This window comes from Perca fluviatilis, chromosome 16 (assembly GCF_010015445.1).
Source record: "Perca fluviatilis chromosome 16, GENO_Pfluv_1.0, whole genome shotgun sequence".
Taxonomy (NCBI): domain Eukaryota; kingdom Metazoa; phylum Chordata; class Actinopteri; order Perciformes; family Percidae; genus Perca; species Perca fluviatilis.
This window is the reverse complement of record NC_053127.1, coordinates 31960291-31974252: the sequence shown is the minus strand read 5'-3', so window position 1 is coordinate 31974252 and position 13962 is coordinate 31960291. Positions and strand designations below refer to the sequence as shown.

General features: G+C 40.3%; 2 protein-coding genes across 7 annotated transcripts in view; both read left to right on the top strand.

Annotated features, from left to right (window-relative positions):
* The window catches only part of LOC120543954 (rho GTPase-activating protein 32-like), a 93831-nt gene extending 90458 nt beyond the window's left edge, over positions 1-3373 (top strand). For all 3 annotated transcript variants that reach the window (XM_039777389.1, XM_039777390.1, XM_039777391.1), the window contains one exon: positions 3251-3373. In XM_039777389.1, the coding sequence (XP_039633323.1) occupies positions 3251-3358 (108 nt within the window). In that variant the 3' untranslated portion in view covers positions 3359-3373. The remainder of the gene's footprint in view (positions 1-3250) is intronic.
* A 3237-nt stretch (positions 3374-6610) lies between these two features.
* Positions 6611-13962, top strand: part of arhgap32b (Rho GTPase activating protein 32b) — a 49856-nt gene continuing 42504 nt past the window's right edge. For all 4 annotated transcript variants that reach the window (XM_039777387.1, XM_039777386.1, XM_039777385.1 and 1 more), the window contains exons 1-4: positions 6611-6665; positions 7878-7970; positions 10346-10468; positions 11197-11274. In XM_039777387.1, the coding sequence (XP_039633321.1) occupies positions 7890-7970; positions 10346-10468; positions 11197-11274 (282 nt within the window). In that variant the 5' untranslated portion in view covers positions 6611-6665; positions 7878-7889. The remainder of the gene's footprint in view (positions 6666-7877; positions 7971-10345; positions 10469-11196; positions 11275-13962) is intronic.

The following is a 13962-nucleotide window of genomic DNA, read 5'->3' as shown; positions in this document are numbered from 1 at the left end:
ATGACTTGTTTATAATGTTTATGACACGTTCATGACAGTGTCATGTCACTCTTATGTAGATACCTTCAAGCAAAGTGTTATCGAATTTTTTTCTTTTACGTTTACACGTTAGCTCTTATGTCGTTAAATGAATAGAGTTGCTCCGCCTGCAATAGGAAGTCAGCAGAATGGAGCAAAGAGATGACAGGGCAGGCATTGCTTGGAAATGTAATTTACCTGGTAGCATACTCCCCAACACTGTGCACGCAATCTACAGTTTATATGAACAAATGCAGAACAGGCAGCAAAACCCACGTGACTGATAGTCTGAATCACAACATGGCCTGTATGTTGAAACACGCTTCCTTGCAGTGCTCAGATGTTGAGTCAGGACCTCGACAAAATCAGAATCGGTGAGTGACAATGGGTGCACGTTAAACTACGGTTCATAAGTCTGTGTAGTGGAGAAGCCTTTATGATTTAAGAGTTGCTGAGGAAAAGATACTTGATTTCGGCTGGGAAAAAAAAGTACTTCATGCCTGAATCAAATACATTTAGTCAACAAAATAAACCACAATGAACACTGCTGTTCTTAGGGACTAGGTCTACCAGATGGTAGTCTCGCATCGCCGCAGCACTGTCAGCGCTGGAGTATGGTCTTGCTACATATCTTGCTACATATATATATATATATATATATATATATATATATATATATATATATATATATATATATATATATAGTATTTGAAAATGCCAAGTTAGCAACACTTTATGTTGGATTAAACTGGAGTGCCAGCTGGTAGCCCCATTCAGACCAATCCCAGTGTGAGAAAAGTAAAGAGAGAATTTCATGAATCGGATAAAACCCCTTCCTTGACCACTAGAACAGTATGGTTAGCAGTTCTTAGGTTAATTAAATACACTGTACTAAGCAAAAGTATGTGGCATAATACAGGGAACCAGAAATTGATGAAGCGCAGAGTTTTTATACTGGGAAATCAGCACAAAGATGATGTGCATTTATCTTTTAAGCCCATTAAATTGAGTACCACCTGGGGCCCAATGATATTAGGATATGAGGAATATTTAGCAGTACCTGATTGTATGCAGTCTACTATTTAAAATGTAAAAGAATGGCATTAACTGATGACAGTTGGTGTTAGTGGTATAAGAGAACACAAGGGACTGCTTTGTGGGAAAGGTCTTTATAGGAAAATGTACTGATCACATGGAAGGGGGACTGGGGATGTATTATCTTGAAGGTTCATGCAGTGTTTTCTCTAGCTTTGTGGAAGACTTAGGTGCACGTATTTGGGTAGGGGGTTTAGGCGCCATTCCTCAAGAAAATGTGACTTTTTCAATAAAAAAATAAAATTGCCCCGTAAAGTTTGTGTCTCTTTGTAGTCGTGTTGTGTCTCTTTTTGGTCATTTGTGTTTTCTTTGGGGTTGCTTTGGGTCTCTGTGGTCATTTGGCGTATCTTTGTAGTCTGTTTGTGTCCCTTTTGTGGTAGTTTTGCGTCTCTTTTTCACAACGTTTTGGACCATTATTATTACCATATCTGTGTCTAAAACATTGGAAAAGCTAGAGCAGATCATTAAAAAGTAAAGATAAAGCTTGAAGATAAAACTTCAATCATTAGATGTGAGAAAGTCTTGTAGTTAGGCCTACATTCATTTGGCTCAGGTGCTGCACCTACACCTTATAATGGCGGGGAAATCCCTGGGTTCATGGTTTTTGGGTGATTTCTCTAATGTACCTGGGTTGGTCAGGTTGGTCCTCCATGAACGGAGGAGTCCAAACGCACCGTCAACTGAAAACTGGTTCGATCTATTTATTAGAATAACGCCATATGAGAAAATGTTATTAAAAGAGTGAATGCTAAAGGAATATGGAATGAATTAATGTTCCATCTCAATCTGGTCTTAGTTCTTGTGGTGTCAGTCTTTCTGAGTTGTAATGCGGGTTAATGAGTTGTAATCCAGGTACATTACTGTATTAAAATTAGAATAAAAAAGAGCCAATAATGGCTTAATGTGGATTATTAACAATAATAAATGGTATAGCTTTATCCTCAGTCAGGGTGTGTGTATATATATATATATATATATATATTCTGCCGGATTGTGTGTGTCAGGGTGTATATATATATATATATATATATATTCTGCCGGATTGTGTGTCTTTTCTCCAATGTCCGTTACCTTCCTCACCTTCCTTTGTGTTGGCGTTCTAACCTCCGGTGGATTTATGAGGACTATGGTTAACTGCTCCTCAGATCTCTGCAGGGTAAATCCAGACAGCTAGCTAGACTATCTGTCCAATCTGAGTTTTCTCTCGCACGACTATTTTGCAGAGGCACCGTGGCTCTGTGTGCCGCCCAAGACGATTGTGATTGGTTTAAAGAAATGCCAATAAACCAGAGCACGTTTTTCTCTCATTCCGGAATGCTGTGTGGACTAGCCAGACCCTCCTCCGCTCACCAGCGTGTGGATGGTCTGGCAAAGCGAGACTAAGTTTTATGTAACTGTGATATGTGGTATTGGTTTTGTACTTCATAAGTGTGTGTTTAGTACGCTCTACTAAGCAGGTGCTAGCGCCCCCTGTGTCAGGCTTGTTTCCTGATGCATATTTACCTAAATATGTGGGCAGTCAGCTCTGTTCCACTTGGAACTCATGGGTATAATCATCTTTTACAATATCCATTTGTTTTCAGAGGCTTCCTGTCAGTGGCCCATGTTTGGACCATGTTTTTTGATTAAAAGCTGCCTTTCACCTCGCTTTGTGTGTATGGTCTGGAAGGTGACGTCAGAAAGGTTTTCTTTGAGTAATATTATCTTGGACATCCGAAGTAAAGGCGATAGTGAAACCTCATAAAAATTGCCTTGAAATTAATAAAATACTTTTCCTTCACTGTTGACAGCAGCTCATATTTATTTTAAATCTTGTGCCAGCATGTCATTAAAGCTACGGCATGTTACACTCAAACAGTCATAGCTGTATCATTAAAGGAAATTAAATGAATCTGGTTTTCTATTGTTTTAGGAACTTTTCCCTGCCTGACACATTTGGCAAACCTAATGATCATGAATAGAATTTTAATTTGAGGTTTTGTACGTTTTTGTAGCATCCTGTGGTTCTGTCCACCCGTGAGTTTATACTAACAGAGAAGAAATTTGAGAAGTTGTAGATGAGTTTTCTCAATCACCACTATCTGATTCTACCTCTTTTCATAAAATGACCAATGCGCTCTTTCTCTGTGTCTTTCAGTTGTCCCTGGGGGACGAACAGTGTGAAGTGACGCGGAACGGCTATGAGTCCAAGGAGCTGGTGTACTTAGTTCATATTTACTGCCAGGTAAGACTCCACTGCGTTTGATGGTGCAGTAATACACAAGTACTGATACTGTACATACCTATCCTCCCACAGCATGCATACACTTAAATATAATTATAGTACACAATCTCCCACACAGACTGCACCACACACACACACACACACACACACACACACACACACACACACACACACTCTGACATTTGTCAAAATGTATTCATGCCTTTCTCTAAAAACTTGTCAGAAGTGATTTCCAACCCACAAATGATAATTCAGTGCAACCCGTTCAGATATCCAGCGCAGTCCTCCCTGTGTGCTGGGTCAAATTCAGACATTTCTGAAATACATAACTTATTCTTTCAGAAGTCATGTATTGAAAAGAGCTGTGGATGAATGCCAGGATGGGTGAGAGATTCTGAATAATAGTCGAATAGAAAGGGCTTCAGAGTGTGAATTCGTCAAACCCTGAGCTTTTACACCGTACCATACAAATGTTTCTGTATATTACTGTGGCTGAGTTTTTGGGGATTTAATTGCATATATTCTGCTCCGAGACAATAGGTTGCAATGTTTAGACGTGTCTGCGTCATTATTGAAAAAAATAAAAATAAATCATTCAGTTATTGGTGGTGGCATCCACCAGCTATCATTTTCTGCTGTGTCCGTGCTGAGCTTCTTCTTACAGCTAGCTTAGCATTCCTTGTTTAGTGTCATTGCCAACGTTGATAGTGTAGGAAAAAGTTGGCTTTGAAGTTGGTCTAAATCAAAAATGAAAAAGAATTAAGGAGGGATGTCATAGTAAAGTAACAGCCAAATTATTTATGATTACATCATACAGTTTTGCAAGAAATTTGATTAGCCCAAAATTGGGCATAGCCTTAAGGTAGTACACACATGCACACCAGCTGCTCAGAAGCTTTTCCTAAGCCGCCTCCAGTGGCATTTCTGATTCTGGTTTCATGCATTTTCCTCTACAGATCATATTCCATTTGCACAACCTTGGCAATGCCCCACAAGTATGTGGCTGTGTACTGGGAAATTCTGTCGGAAAACTGCTAAATCTACACCAGTTCTATTTGAAAAGGGGGAAAACTGGCAAAGAGTTGGCCTCAGAGCTTTAAACAGAGAAAGTAGCACAGCACAGTGAGATTGGTTCACAGACCAAGAAAGGGGGGGCGGGGGGGGGGGTAGCATCTTAAAGTGGGGCAGGACAGCATAGAGACTTCCCCGAGCCCCCCCAGCGTGTCTCTACCAGCCAGCACTTTTAAAACAGCACTAGAATCAGTGGGCTGAGTGGTGCACTGCAGTCCCAGTCGCACAAACCCTGGACTCGGTACAGACGGATTTTCTAGGCCAAATTAAAGCGAAATACTTTTTCCACCACTAGTCTCTCTCAGTGGGTTTTGAGGTTTGCAGCCCGATCATACTAGATGAAAAAGAAACTCTTAGATTTATAAAAAGGAAAAGTTACATTTAATGTGGTGGATTGAGGGCAAAATTCTCTAGGTTTGCACTTGCACTGTTGGCATTTAATCACTGCATTTTACTAGGAAGGGCTGAGACAGTGTCATGGCCATTGTAGAGGCATGAAAAGAAGAGTGTCTGTGGGGACAAAAACAGAAGAGACCATCCCAGAGCCAAAAGGGTAAACGGAAGCTGCTGGCTCTTCTTGTAATGTTATCCAGAAAGTCATTTGTAGTTATCAACTACTGGCAACTAGGTTTGGGTACGAAAAAACCCAAACAATACCCAACACCACTGGCAACAAATAGTTTGGTGTCTGTGTTTGTCACCACACAAGACCACTCAAGACAAGAAGCCTGCTTTGGTTTGTTAAGGGTCTACACCAGATAATGATATGACAGCAGGTAATGCGTAAAAGTACCCGGTAATTTTTCATAATGATAAACTCAACTTTATTTGTATGCCACTTTTCCTAAGAGAGTTATTCGGTGCTTTCCAAGAAAAAAAAAAAAAAAAAGAAGAAGAAAAAGAAAATTGCTGGTTTCTGAGTTGCTGGTGTGTGCAGCCTGCCCTAAGATACTCAAATGTTGGATTCTCCCAACCAGCACCTGAACGCACCAAACCAGAAGAGTCTTCAAGACAATCCCACACAGATTCAGCTAGTTAATTATCACATTGTTCAGAAATGAATGGAAACCACTTACTGCCTGGAAGTAAGGAAAATGCATTCATTAAGCTCAAACGTGAATCTTTTCTTTCAAAACACTTGGCAGCAATGTAAAGGACCCAGCATCTGTAGTATGGTGCTTAATAATGTCTTTCTCTCCCCCAACTGGTATACCTTTCTATTGTTTTAGACACATGGAGTGCCCTCGACTATTGTGTGTGCTGTCAGTCACTGATAATTGTAAGGTGCCTGTTGCGGTTCAACAGTGATTGTGTATCACTTCTTTTTCAGTGCCTCTCCAATCAATTACTCCTATTTGTTTAGGGTGTTGCAGCCGCTGACCCAAACGTTGCATTTTCAATAAACGCACAGCACGCAGCTGTCTTCAAACGTTATTTTTTTTTTATGTTTATTTGATACTTATGGGGTACTTTAGCACTGACCTCGAGCCAAACACCCCCAGAAGCACTTTTCTGGTCTAACATTGGGAGAGTTACCTAGAGTAGCGTTGCCGCTGAATACTTGACAGATGGACCTATCGTCTTAATGACTTATCTAATAATCGCCGCAAGATACGAAAGAAAGTTCTACACTAGTATATATAGTACGTATAAAGCGAAAACGATGGATTGGAAAGTTGTAGTACACCAGAAGTTTATGTAAATAACACTTGCCCTGCCGCGGTTGCTGCTTTCCTGGTGTTGTTGATGGTAGAAAGAAGCGCAAGTAGTTTAGCCGGCGGCCAATACAACACCGAAAGAGACAACAAAAATTTTTTAATTTAACTTATTTTTAAAGTAAGTGCTGTAAATAACTAGCAGGAGACAAGTAATAATTGAGGTAAGTTTGAGACATTACCTTATTAAATCATTAAATTAATAAATATTTTTGTTGTATCTCTTTCGGTGTAGTAATTTGTAGACGCCCCAAGCACTCGTCTAACTGCAGGTAGCAGCAGCAGCAACAGAGAGCTGAAGAGAGCAGGCAAGTGTTCATAAACTTCTGGTGATTTACAAACTTTACAATCCATCGTTTTATGAGTGCATAACCTATATATACTAGTGTAGACCTTTGGTATCATTTCGGGCCATTGGTATTTCCGTCATCTGACGTGGATAAACACGCATAACTGCATCCATATACGCTAAAAAAAAATAACGGACCTGCTAACTGCTGTCTGAGCTGCCTCGATTGGACAGTCTGACTGACCAGTCAGAGGTAAGTGCTGAAAGTACACATCTACCCGCTCTTTGCTTACAAGCAAAATAATCCAGTATGGAGCTTCATCAGATTTGGATCCCATTTTCCTCACAGTTTTAACGTGAAATAAATCCTGTCCCCAGGTAAGACCTTTTTACAGACATAGTATGCAGTATTCAATCTCACAGAACGTTTTTTTTATGCTCTCACTAAACCATCCGATACTTGGCCAGACCCTAAATTAAATGAATGGTAGCATTTGCTGCCCATATACTTTTAAAGGTTTCAGTTCTCAAGATGAAACCATTTACTGTGCTTATATATCCTAATGATCCACATGGCCTTTGTCTTTGGAATGCACCATTTGATACTTTGCCAGTTGTTCCCTCTTCAGCCCCTCTGTGAACTGTATTCTGAGCCAGACGAAACCTTTATGGTCAAACCAAACTGGTAAAACCACTTTATCACAGAGGTGTGCGTGGGCGTGCGTGCGTGCATGCATGCGCTGCCTGCAGTACTCATCACACTTTCACCAGTAGCTTTGTTTATAGGATTCATTGTTCCCTGAATGTTATTTGCCACCGAACTGCGCCATCGGTTGTGTGAATGTTTATCTGATGGGAATGTCTATCTTATGTGTGTGAATGTTTATCTAATGAGCAGGACTGCTGTATTGTTTGCTGCTCCAAATTCCAGGAACCAAGCACTTTAAAATTGATCTCTCTCCCCAATCTGTCAGTCAGTTCAAGGCTTAGATAAATGACCTGTATGTATCTTCATGTGTCTGTCTTACCTGATTGTTTAAACTTTTTATCTGTTGTAATTTAAATGTTATTGTAATTATTATTATAATGGCATTCGCTGAAATGCATGCTGTGCACTTTGCCCCATTGAAAATGAGGGTCTCTATCAATGGGCCCCGGGTTTTCAAAAAAGGTTTGAAATGAACTGAAAAAAAAAGTGTGTGAGTGTGTGTGAATGGTGCCTATAATATGTTAAAGGATTTTGAGTAGTCATTAAGACTAGAAAAGTACAATACACTGTACATGCAGTCCATTTGCATTTACATAACACAAGGACCTGATGACTTTTAATGGTCATTATTACCACCCATTATAAGAGCTAAGTAGTCAGTGTGTTAGTAGTAGTGGATCATTGCATTAGTGGGTGGTACTATCTGAAGTAAATGTGCGGTCTCTAACTGGCCGCTGTGTTTTTCTGCCATGTTAGTCAGTTTCCCAGATGTTGTTGGCTTACCTCTCCCGGCTCTCAGCCATCGCTGACAACAAGATCAACTGTGGGCCCGCCCTCACGTGGATGGAGGTGAGACTGCACTGCCCTGTGTCTTTAAGAAGCACACCGAGTCCAAAGAACTAGCTTTCATTTTGTCACCTATTTTTAATTTAGTCTTAGTCTTGTGCCAAATGTCATTGTTAGTCAAGTTTTAGTCGACTAAAAGTCTTGTCATTTTAGTCTAGTTTTAGTCAAAAGAATCCTCAATATATCTAAAAAAAAAAAAATAAGACTGTCGGTGAGATTAAAGAACGGCTTGTTTGTTGCTAAGGCCATATGGTCAAAATTAAATGATTTATTTAGAATGAAATAATAACTTATTTCACCAGTGAATTGCTGAACATCCACTAGATAGGATGGCAGGTGGTGAATGTAGGACGTCCCGCTGTTGGAATCCTCTATAGTGGAATACGGTCACACTTTACACCGTTTAGCTGTCAGCATTTATCCGTGTTTAATCTAGCCGCTAGCTAACACTGGGCTAACATAACTTGCTGTCAAGTTTAGTGTTAACTAGCAGCACGTGCAGCGATGCTTTGGTTGCCCGTAACGTCCGTTTTGGAACATCCGAGAGAAGCGCAGGCATTTCAGTGGCACCGAAATGAGGCACCGAAATCCACGTTGCTATTCGGTCCGGTAGATACCGGAATTTTCATCTCATGATGAAAAAGTAGAGATGATTGTAGACGAAAATGAAACCGATTTTATCTTAGTTAATTTTATGCAAAACATTTTAGTCTCGTCTTTTTTCGTCAACGTTAATTCAGTCTTAGTCAGCGTTTTTGGACATTGGTGCAGTCTAGTCTTAGTCATGGAAAAAAAGGTTGTTGACGAACATATTTAGTCTCGTCTCATCTGACGAAATTAACCCTACAAAGAACAAAATGTTTTCAGTGGATGGGAGAGCCTTTTTACCAAAAGGTGTAGGCTTTGCTTTAGATTAGTTCATGTTTTATTATATCTGCCTTTGAATGGTCTTACCTACACATGAAATAGTCCTTCGGGAAATTCAGGGATACTGTTGCACATTGGGAATAAGGAAAAGCATTGTAGTATTGTTTTCCAGTTACAAAGCTGCAAGATAACCTCCTTTTACCACAGTATAATAGTCATGCAGAGGTTTCTGTCTGAGTTGCTGGGACTTTAGTCTCAAAGACTTTTGTAATGCAACAAAAAGAAATATATCTAAAAGACATCACAATGACATGTTGCAAACAAAGAAAAATAACGGACAGAGCATCAGTGACGTCAGCCGTTGGTTTGTGGACTGCCGTTTTGAAGCCTGGAGTGGAGGGGCTGGGGACGTTGACCCAGCCAAGCCAGTGTTCTTTACAGTTTCAATGGCGCCGTGCTAAGCTAAACGCAAGAGAGGGAAAGTTGGCGATTTTCAACCCTTTTGAAGCGAGTCATCCAGCGGAGATTTACCGGCGGGTAAACACTGACCTCCGGGTACTGGCGCCATTCATCTGCACGTACGGCCGTACACAGAGCTGGTTGAAAATCAGCAGACTTTCCCTTAAAATACCAGCTAACGCTAGCTAGCTTGGTTGGCAAGGTGCTGCCGAACGCTGAACAATAAATTTTTAGGCAAGCAAAATGTTCCAGTTAACTTTGATGAAGTGAAAACACACATTGAGAGGGTCTGAATTTAAGATGAAAACATGAAACGTGAAATTTTCCGGTAAATTTCCGGAAACTTTGCATTGAAAGTTTAGCTGGGGAATTATTGGAAACATTGCAATTTGGAAACTTTCATGTGAAATTATGGGAATTAATGGGAATTTATGAGAATTAACTGGAAATGTTGGGTAATTCATACAAACTCCACCTTATACAAACATAAATATAAACATTTTGTTTTGTAATAAGCAGACAGGCATATACAGTGAATACAAATGTTGAGTGGGTGTGGCCTCAATTGCCCTGCAGTAGGCCCAAACCATTGACCTTTAGCTTAACATATGAAGGTAGCTAGCATCCTGCCTTTGATTTACTATGGTTATATGTGTGCTAAGCTAACCATCAGCGCTGTCTATTGTTTCCAGCCTATCAAGAACAAGTGGGCTATACAATTAACACACATAGGTTAATAGCAATGGGTTATGTATTTATGTAATTTTGTTTTGTTTTTTGTAGATATAGTTCTACAGTATTGCTGTAGGATTACTGCAAACTTTCACACAGCAGCATTTTCTAGCCATTCCAGCTATTAAATCATGATTCTCAACCGCAACAATACTTGATACGCTGGTAGAAAAGGAGTTGCTGCTTTCTATGGCAGGACTATTATATTGTCATGTTGCTGTATCTTTTCCCATAGTCATAGGTTAGCCAATGGCTGCCACTGTTTGGAAAAAAAGTGTTAAATCTGTGTGTGTTTGTGTGTGTGCGTGTGTGTGTGTTAGGTTGACAATAAGGGAAATCATCTGCTGGTTCATGAAGAGTCGTCCATCAACGTGCCAGCTATCGCTGCCGCCCACGTCATCAAGCGCTACATCGCCCAGGCCTCAGACGAGCTGTCCTTCGAGGTGACCGACGGACAGACAGACAGACAGACAGACAGACAGACACACACACACACACACACACAGACACACACACACACACAGACACACACACACACACACACACACACACACACAGACACACACACACACACAGACACAGACACACACACACACACACACACACACACACACACACACACACACACTGTCTCTAGGTGTACTGAGATTCTATCTGAATTCCTGGCAGATATTTCCTCATCTGTTGTTGACAGACAGAGATAAAGGAGAAAGAACTGCAGCAGCAATAACACTGTCTTTCAGATACGAATGTTAAAGCTGTCAAAACTGTTCACATTTTCATTTTTAAAACGGATATATTTTACATATATTTTAAAATATTCTCTTTATTTATTTATTTATGCTTCTTGACGGTTTGCAGTACTTGCTTTTATCTTTTAATTTTCTCTGCTCTGTTTATTGTTCTGCACCAAACACCAAGGTAAATTCCTGATGAAATAAATAAAAATGATGTGAATAAATGTGAAAACCTTACTTGCAATCAACCTGTTTCTGACAACTGATGACACTGTGATCCAACTCAGTTGCTGAATAGATACATTTTTTGACATCAACTCTGGACAGATCACTTTTAACAAAAGTATGCTCTTCCTATTGAAAGTTATTGTAGTCCTCTATCGATAAGAGGTAAAGGGACAATCTGACTCTTTCTATCATTCCTCCCTGTGCAGGTTGGCGACATCGTGTCAGTGATCGACATGCCCCCTAAAGAAGACACCACATGGTGGAGGGGCAAGCATGGCTTTCAGGTACGCAGCTCACAAAGCACTTTGCAGACTGTAAGAAAAAATACGCACACATTTTCTCCTTCTCTGTCTTTTACTCAGCTGTAAACTTTTTAGTAGATTTGTACTTGAGGTATTTCAAGGACAAGTTGAACGTTGCTTTGTAAAGCAGATTCCATATGCTCAGAGTTTGTTAAAAGACAAAGGAAGATACAAATCCTCTCTTTCCTGTTAGGCTTTTGAGCAGATTACAGGGTAACGCGGAACTGATTCATATTCCTACACAGTCTTTACTCCCATCCTAGAACACATTGAAACGTGTGCGGTTTAGGACTTTTGTTACCATCTTAGTTCTCTTAGTTTCAGCTCTCAGCATCATGACATATCATATTTTTTGAGGATATAAAAAATATTAAATTAACAGCCTCTTGCATAGTACAAGTTACTCGGAAGTGTAGGTTAATAACAATAGGTCAAGACTGTGTGTGTGTGTGTGTGTGTGTGAGGCGTGGAATATAATTCAAGAAGTTCAGTTTAAAGGCTTATCAGAAGGCAAAACACTGTACAGTGGTTTGTAGTAGGGCTGGGCGATATGGAGAAAATCAAATATCACGATATTTTGGACCAAATACCTCGATATTGATACCGCAACGATATTGTAGTGTTGACTATTGGTGCTTTCACAAAATATTTACACAATGAATAAATAATCATCAGTAATGTGGATATAATGACTAAGTGGGTAAAAGCAAATCATAGAACAGCTAGAACAGTCTGGTAAGTTCAGAAAATGACATGACTTTACTGTAATGCAGCCTTTAAAACCAGGAAAAGACAACACTTATGTCATATTACGATATTACGATATCCCAAATCTAAGACGATATCTAGTCTCATATCACGATATCAATATAATATCAATATATTGCCCAGCTCTAATTTGTATTACTCGGGATAGGATTTTACATTTCTGAAAAGTTATCAAGGCAGCAATTATGTTACGTATTGTATGTTTTGTCACAATGATTGTGAGGTTAACAGTAGAAATATGAAGTTAATGTGCAAAGGAAGCTTGCATGTATGTCCACACACACACAAACACACACACACACACACACACACACACACACACAAAATGCATCAGCAACTAGAGCGCACATTTGCATTGCATCATTTTTGGAGTAAATCTAGCCCTGTGTGTATTGAGGCATGAAGCATCTTAGAAATAATTCAAGTGACATAAAAGCACAAATCTCTAAATTGTGGTTAAAAAATAATGAGTGAACACAGAGTAACCTGTGTCTTGTAAGTTTCTGTATCAAATAAAGTTCATATTATTATTATTATTATTAAATGCATGATTTAAACAAAAGTTTTGATGTCAAACTCTCCTCAAGAGATGACTTTAGTACCAATCAGAATTTTCTCAGTGCAGCAACAAAGCCTGCTTTTGAGGCTCAAGTGTGGCTGAACCTCCTCTGACCTGCCCCCCCCACGCTGCCCTCTCTGCTCTCGTGTGTTTTGGCCCGCTGCCTACCAGAAGTAGTGCTGCCAGTCGGGCTCTGTTGCAGGATGGCAGCCAGCAGCCACTTACCCATCACTTCAGCTCCATTTCAGATGAGTTGTCAGTCCCTGGACACCACTGCCCTCATCTGGGTTACAGAGTGGAGCAGAGACATTTTCTGCTGCCACTTTTATATACAAACTACAATTTCTAGACTCATACTAATGGCTGACTGAAACTCACACAGGACATTTTTTTCGGGAATTAACAGTGCGTTCCATTTAACTCTGAAGCCGAAGCTGGGAATGACTTAACAACCGAGTTGAATGCATTCCATTTACAAATCAGATTTTTCATTGTGGGGTTAGTTCTAGCCAATGCTGTACACAGTTTTTTTTGTGTGCATACAAGCACTATAGCAACATGTCCACAGATAGAAGTTGGACAGGACTGTGTGTACGACTGATTTAGTGAGACACAAATAAGGCAGAAGTGCTAATAACTGTATGTTACTACAGCTTTTACAACTGTTGTATGGGGCAGACTTGTTGGATTTTTAGCTCGGTGTACCCGGAGGTTGTTAGAGAAATCCGAGGTCAGGGGGAGGTCTTTGACCTCAGAAAATCCGACTACCGAGTACAAATGGAACGCACTATTACTGAGCAGCAAATGCACAGAGTGAAGTGACACAAGTACACCTGCAGTACCACCTGTATCCATTAGGAGGTAGTCAGTCAGTGCCACTGTGGTCTTGCTTTGCCAGACCTTCCTTCACAGCGCCGCGGAAGAAGGTCTACCAGTCCACACAGCATTCTAGGATGGGAGAAAAACGTGCTCTGGTTTATTGGCATTTTTTTAAACCAATCACAGTCGTCTTTGCGGACAGAACCTCGGTGCCTCTGCAAAATAGCCTCGGGAAGGAACTTGTTTTGGTGGAACATGTGTACGTTCAATAGTTGTTTTTATTCATGCAACAGAAAACTCAGATTGGACAGATAGTCTAGCTAGCTGTCTGGATTTACCCTGCAGAGATCTGAGGAGCAGTTAACCATAGTCCTCACAAATCCACCAGAGGTTAGAACGCCAACACAAAGAAAGAGGAAGGGGACGGACATCTGGCTGAAAAGACGGACATCCGGCATGGAACGTCGTTGATATAGTAGTATACTAGTGCCACTGGGCTACATCTGGCTGTATACAACATAGGG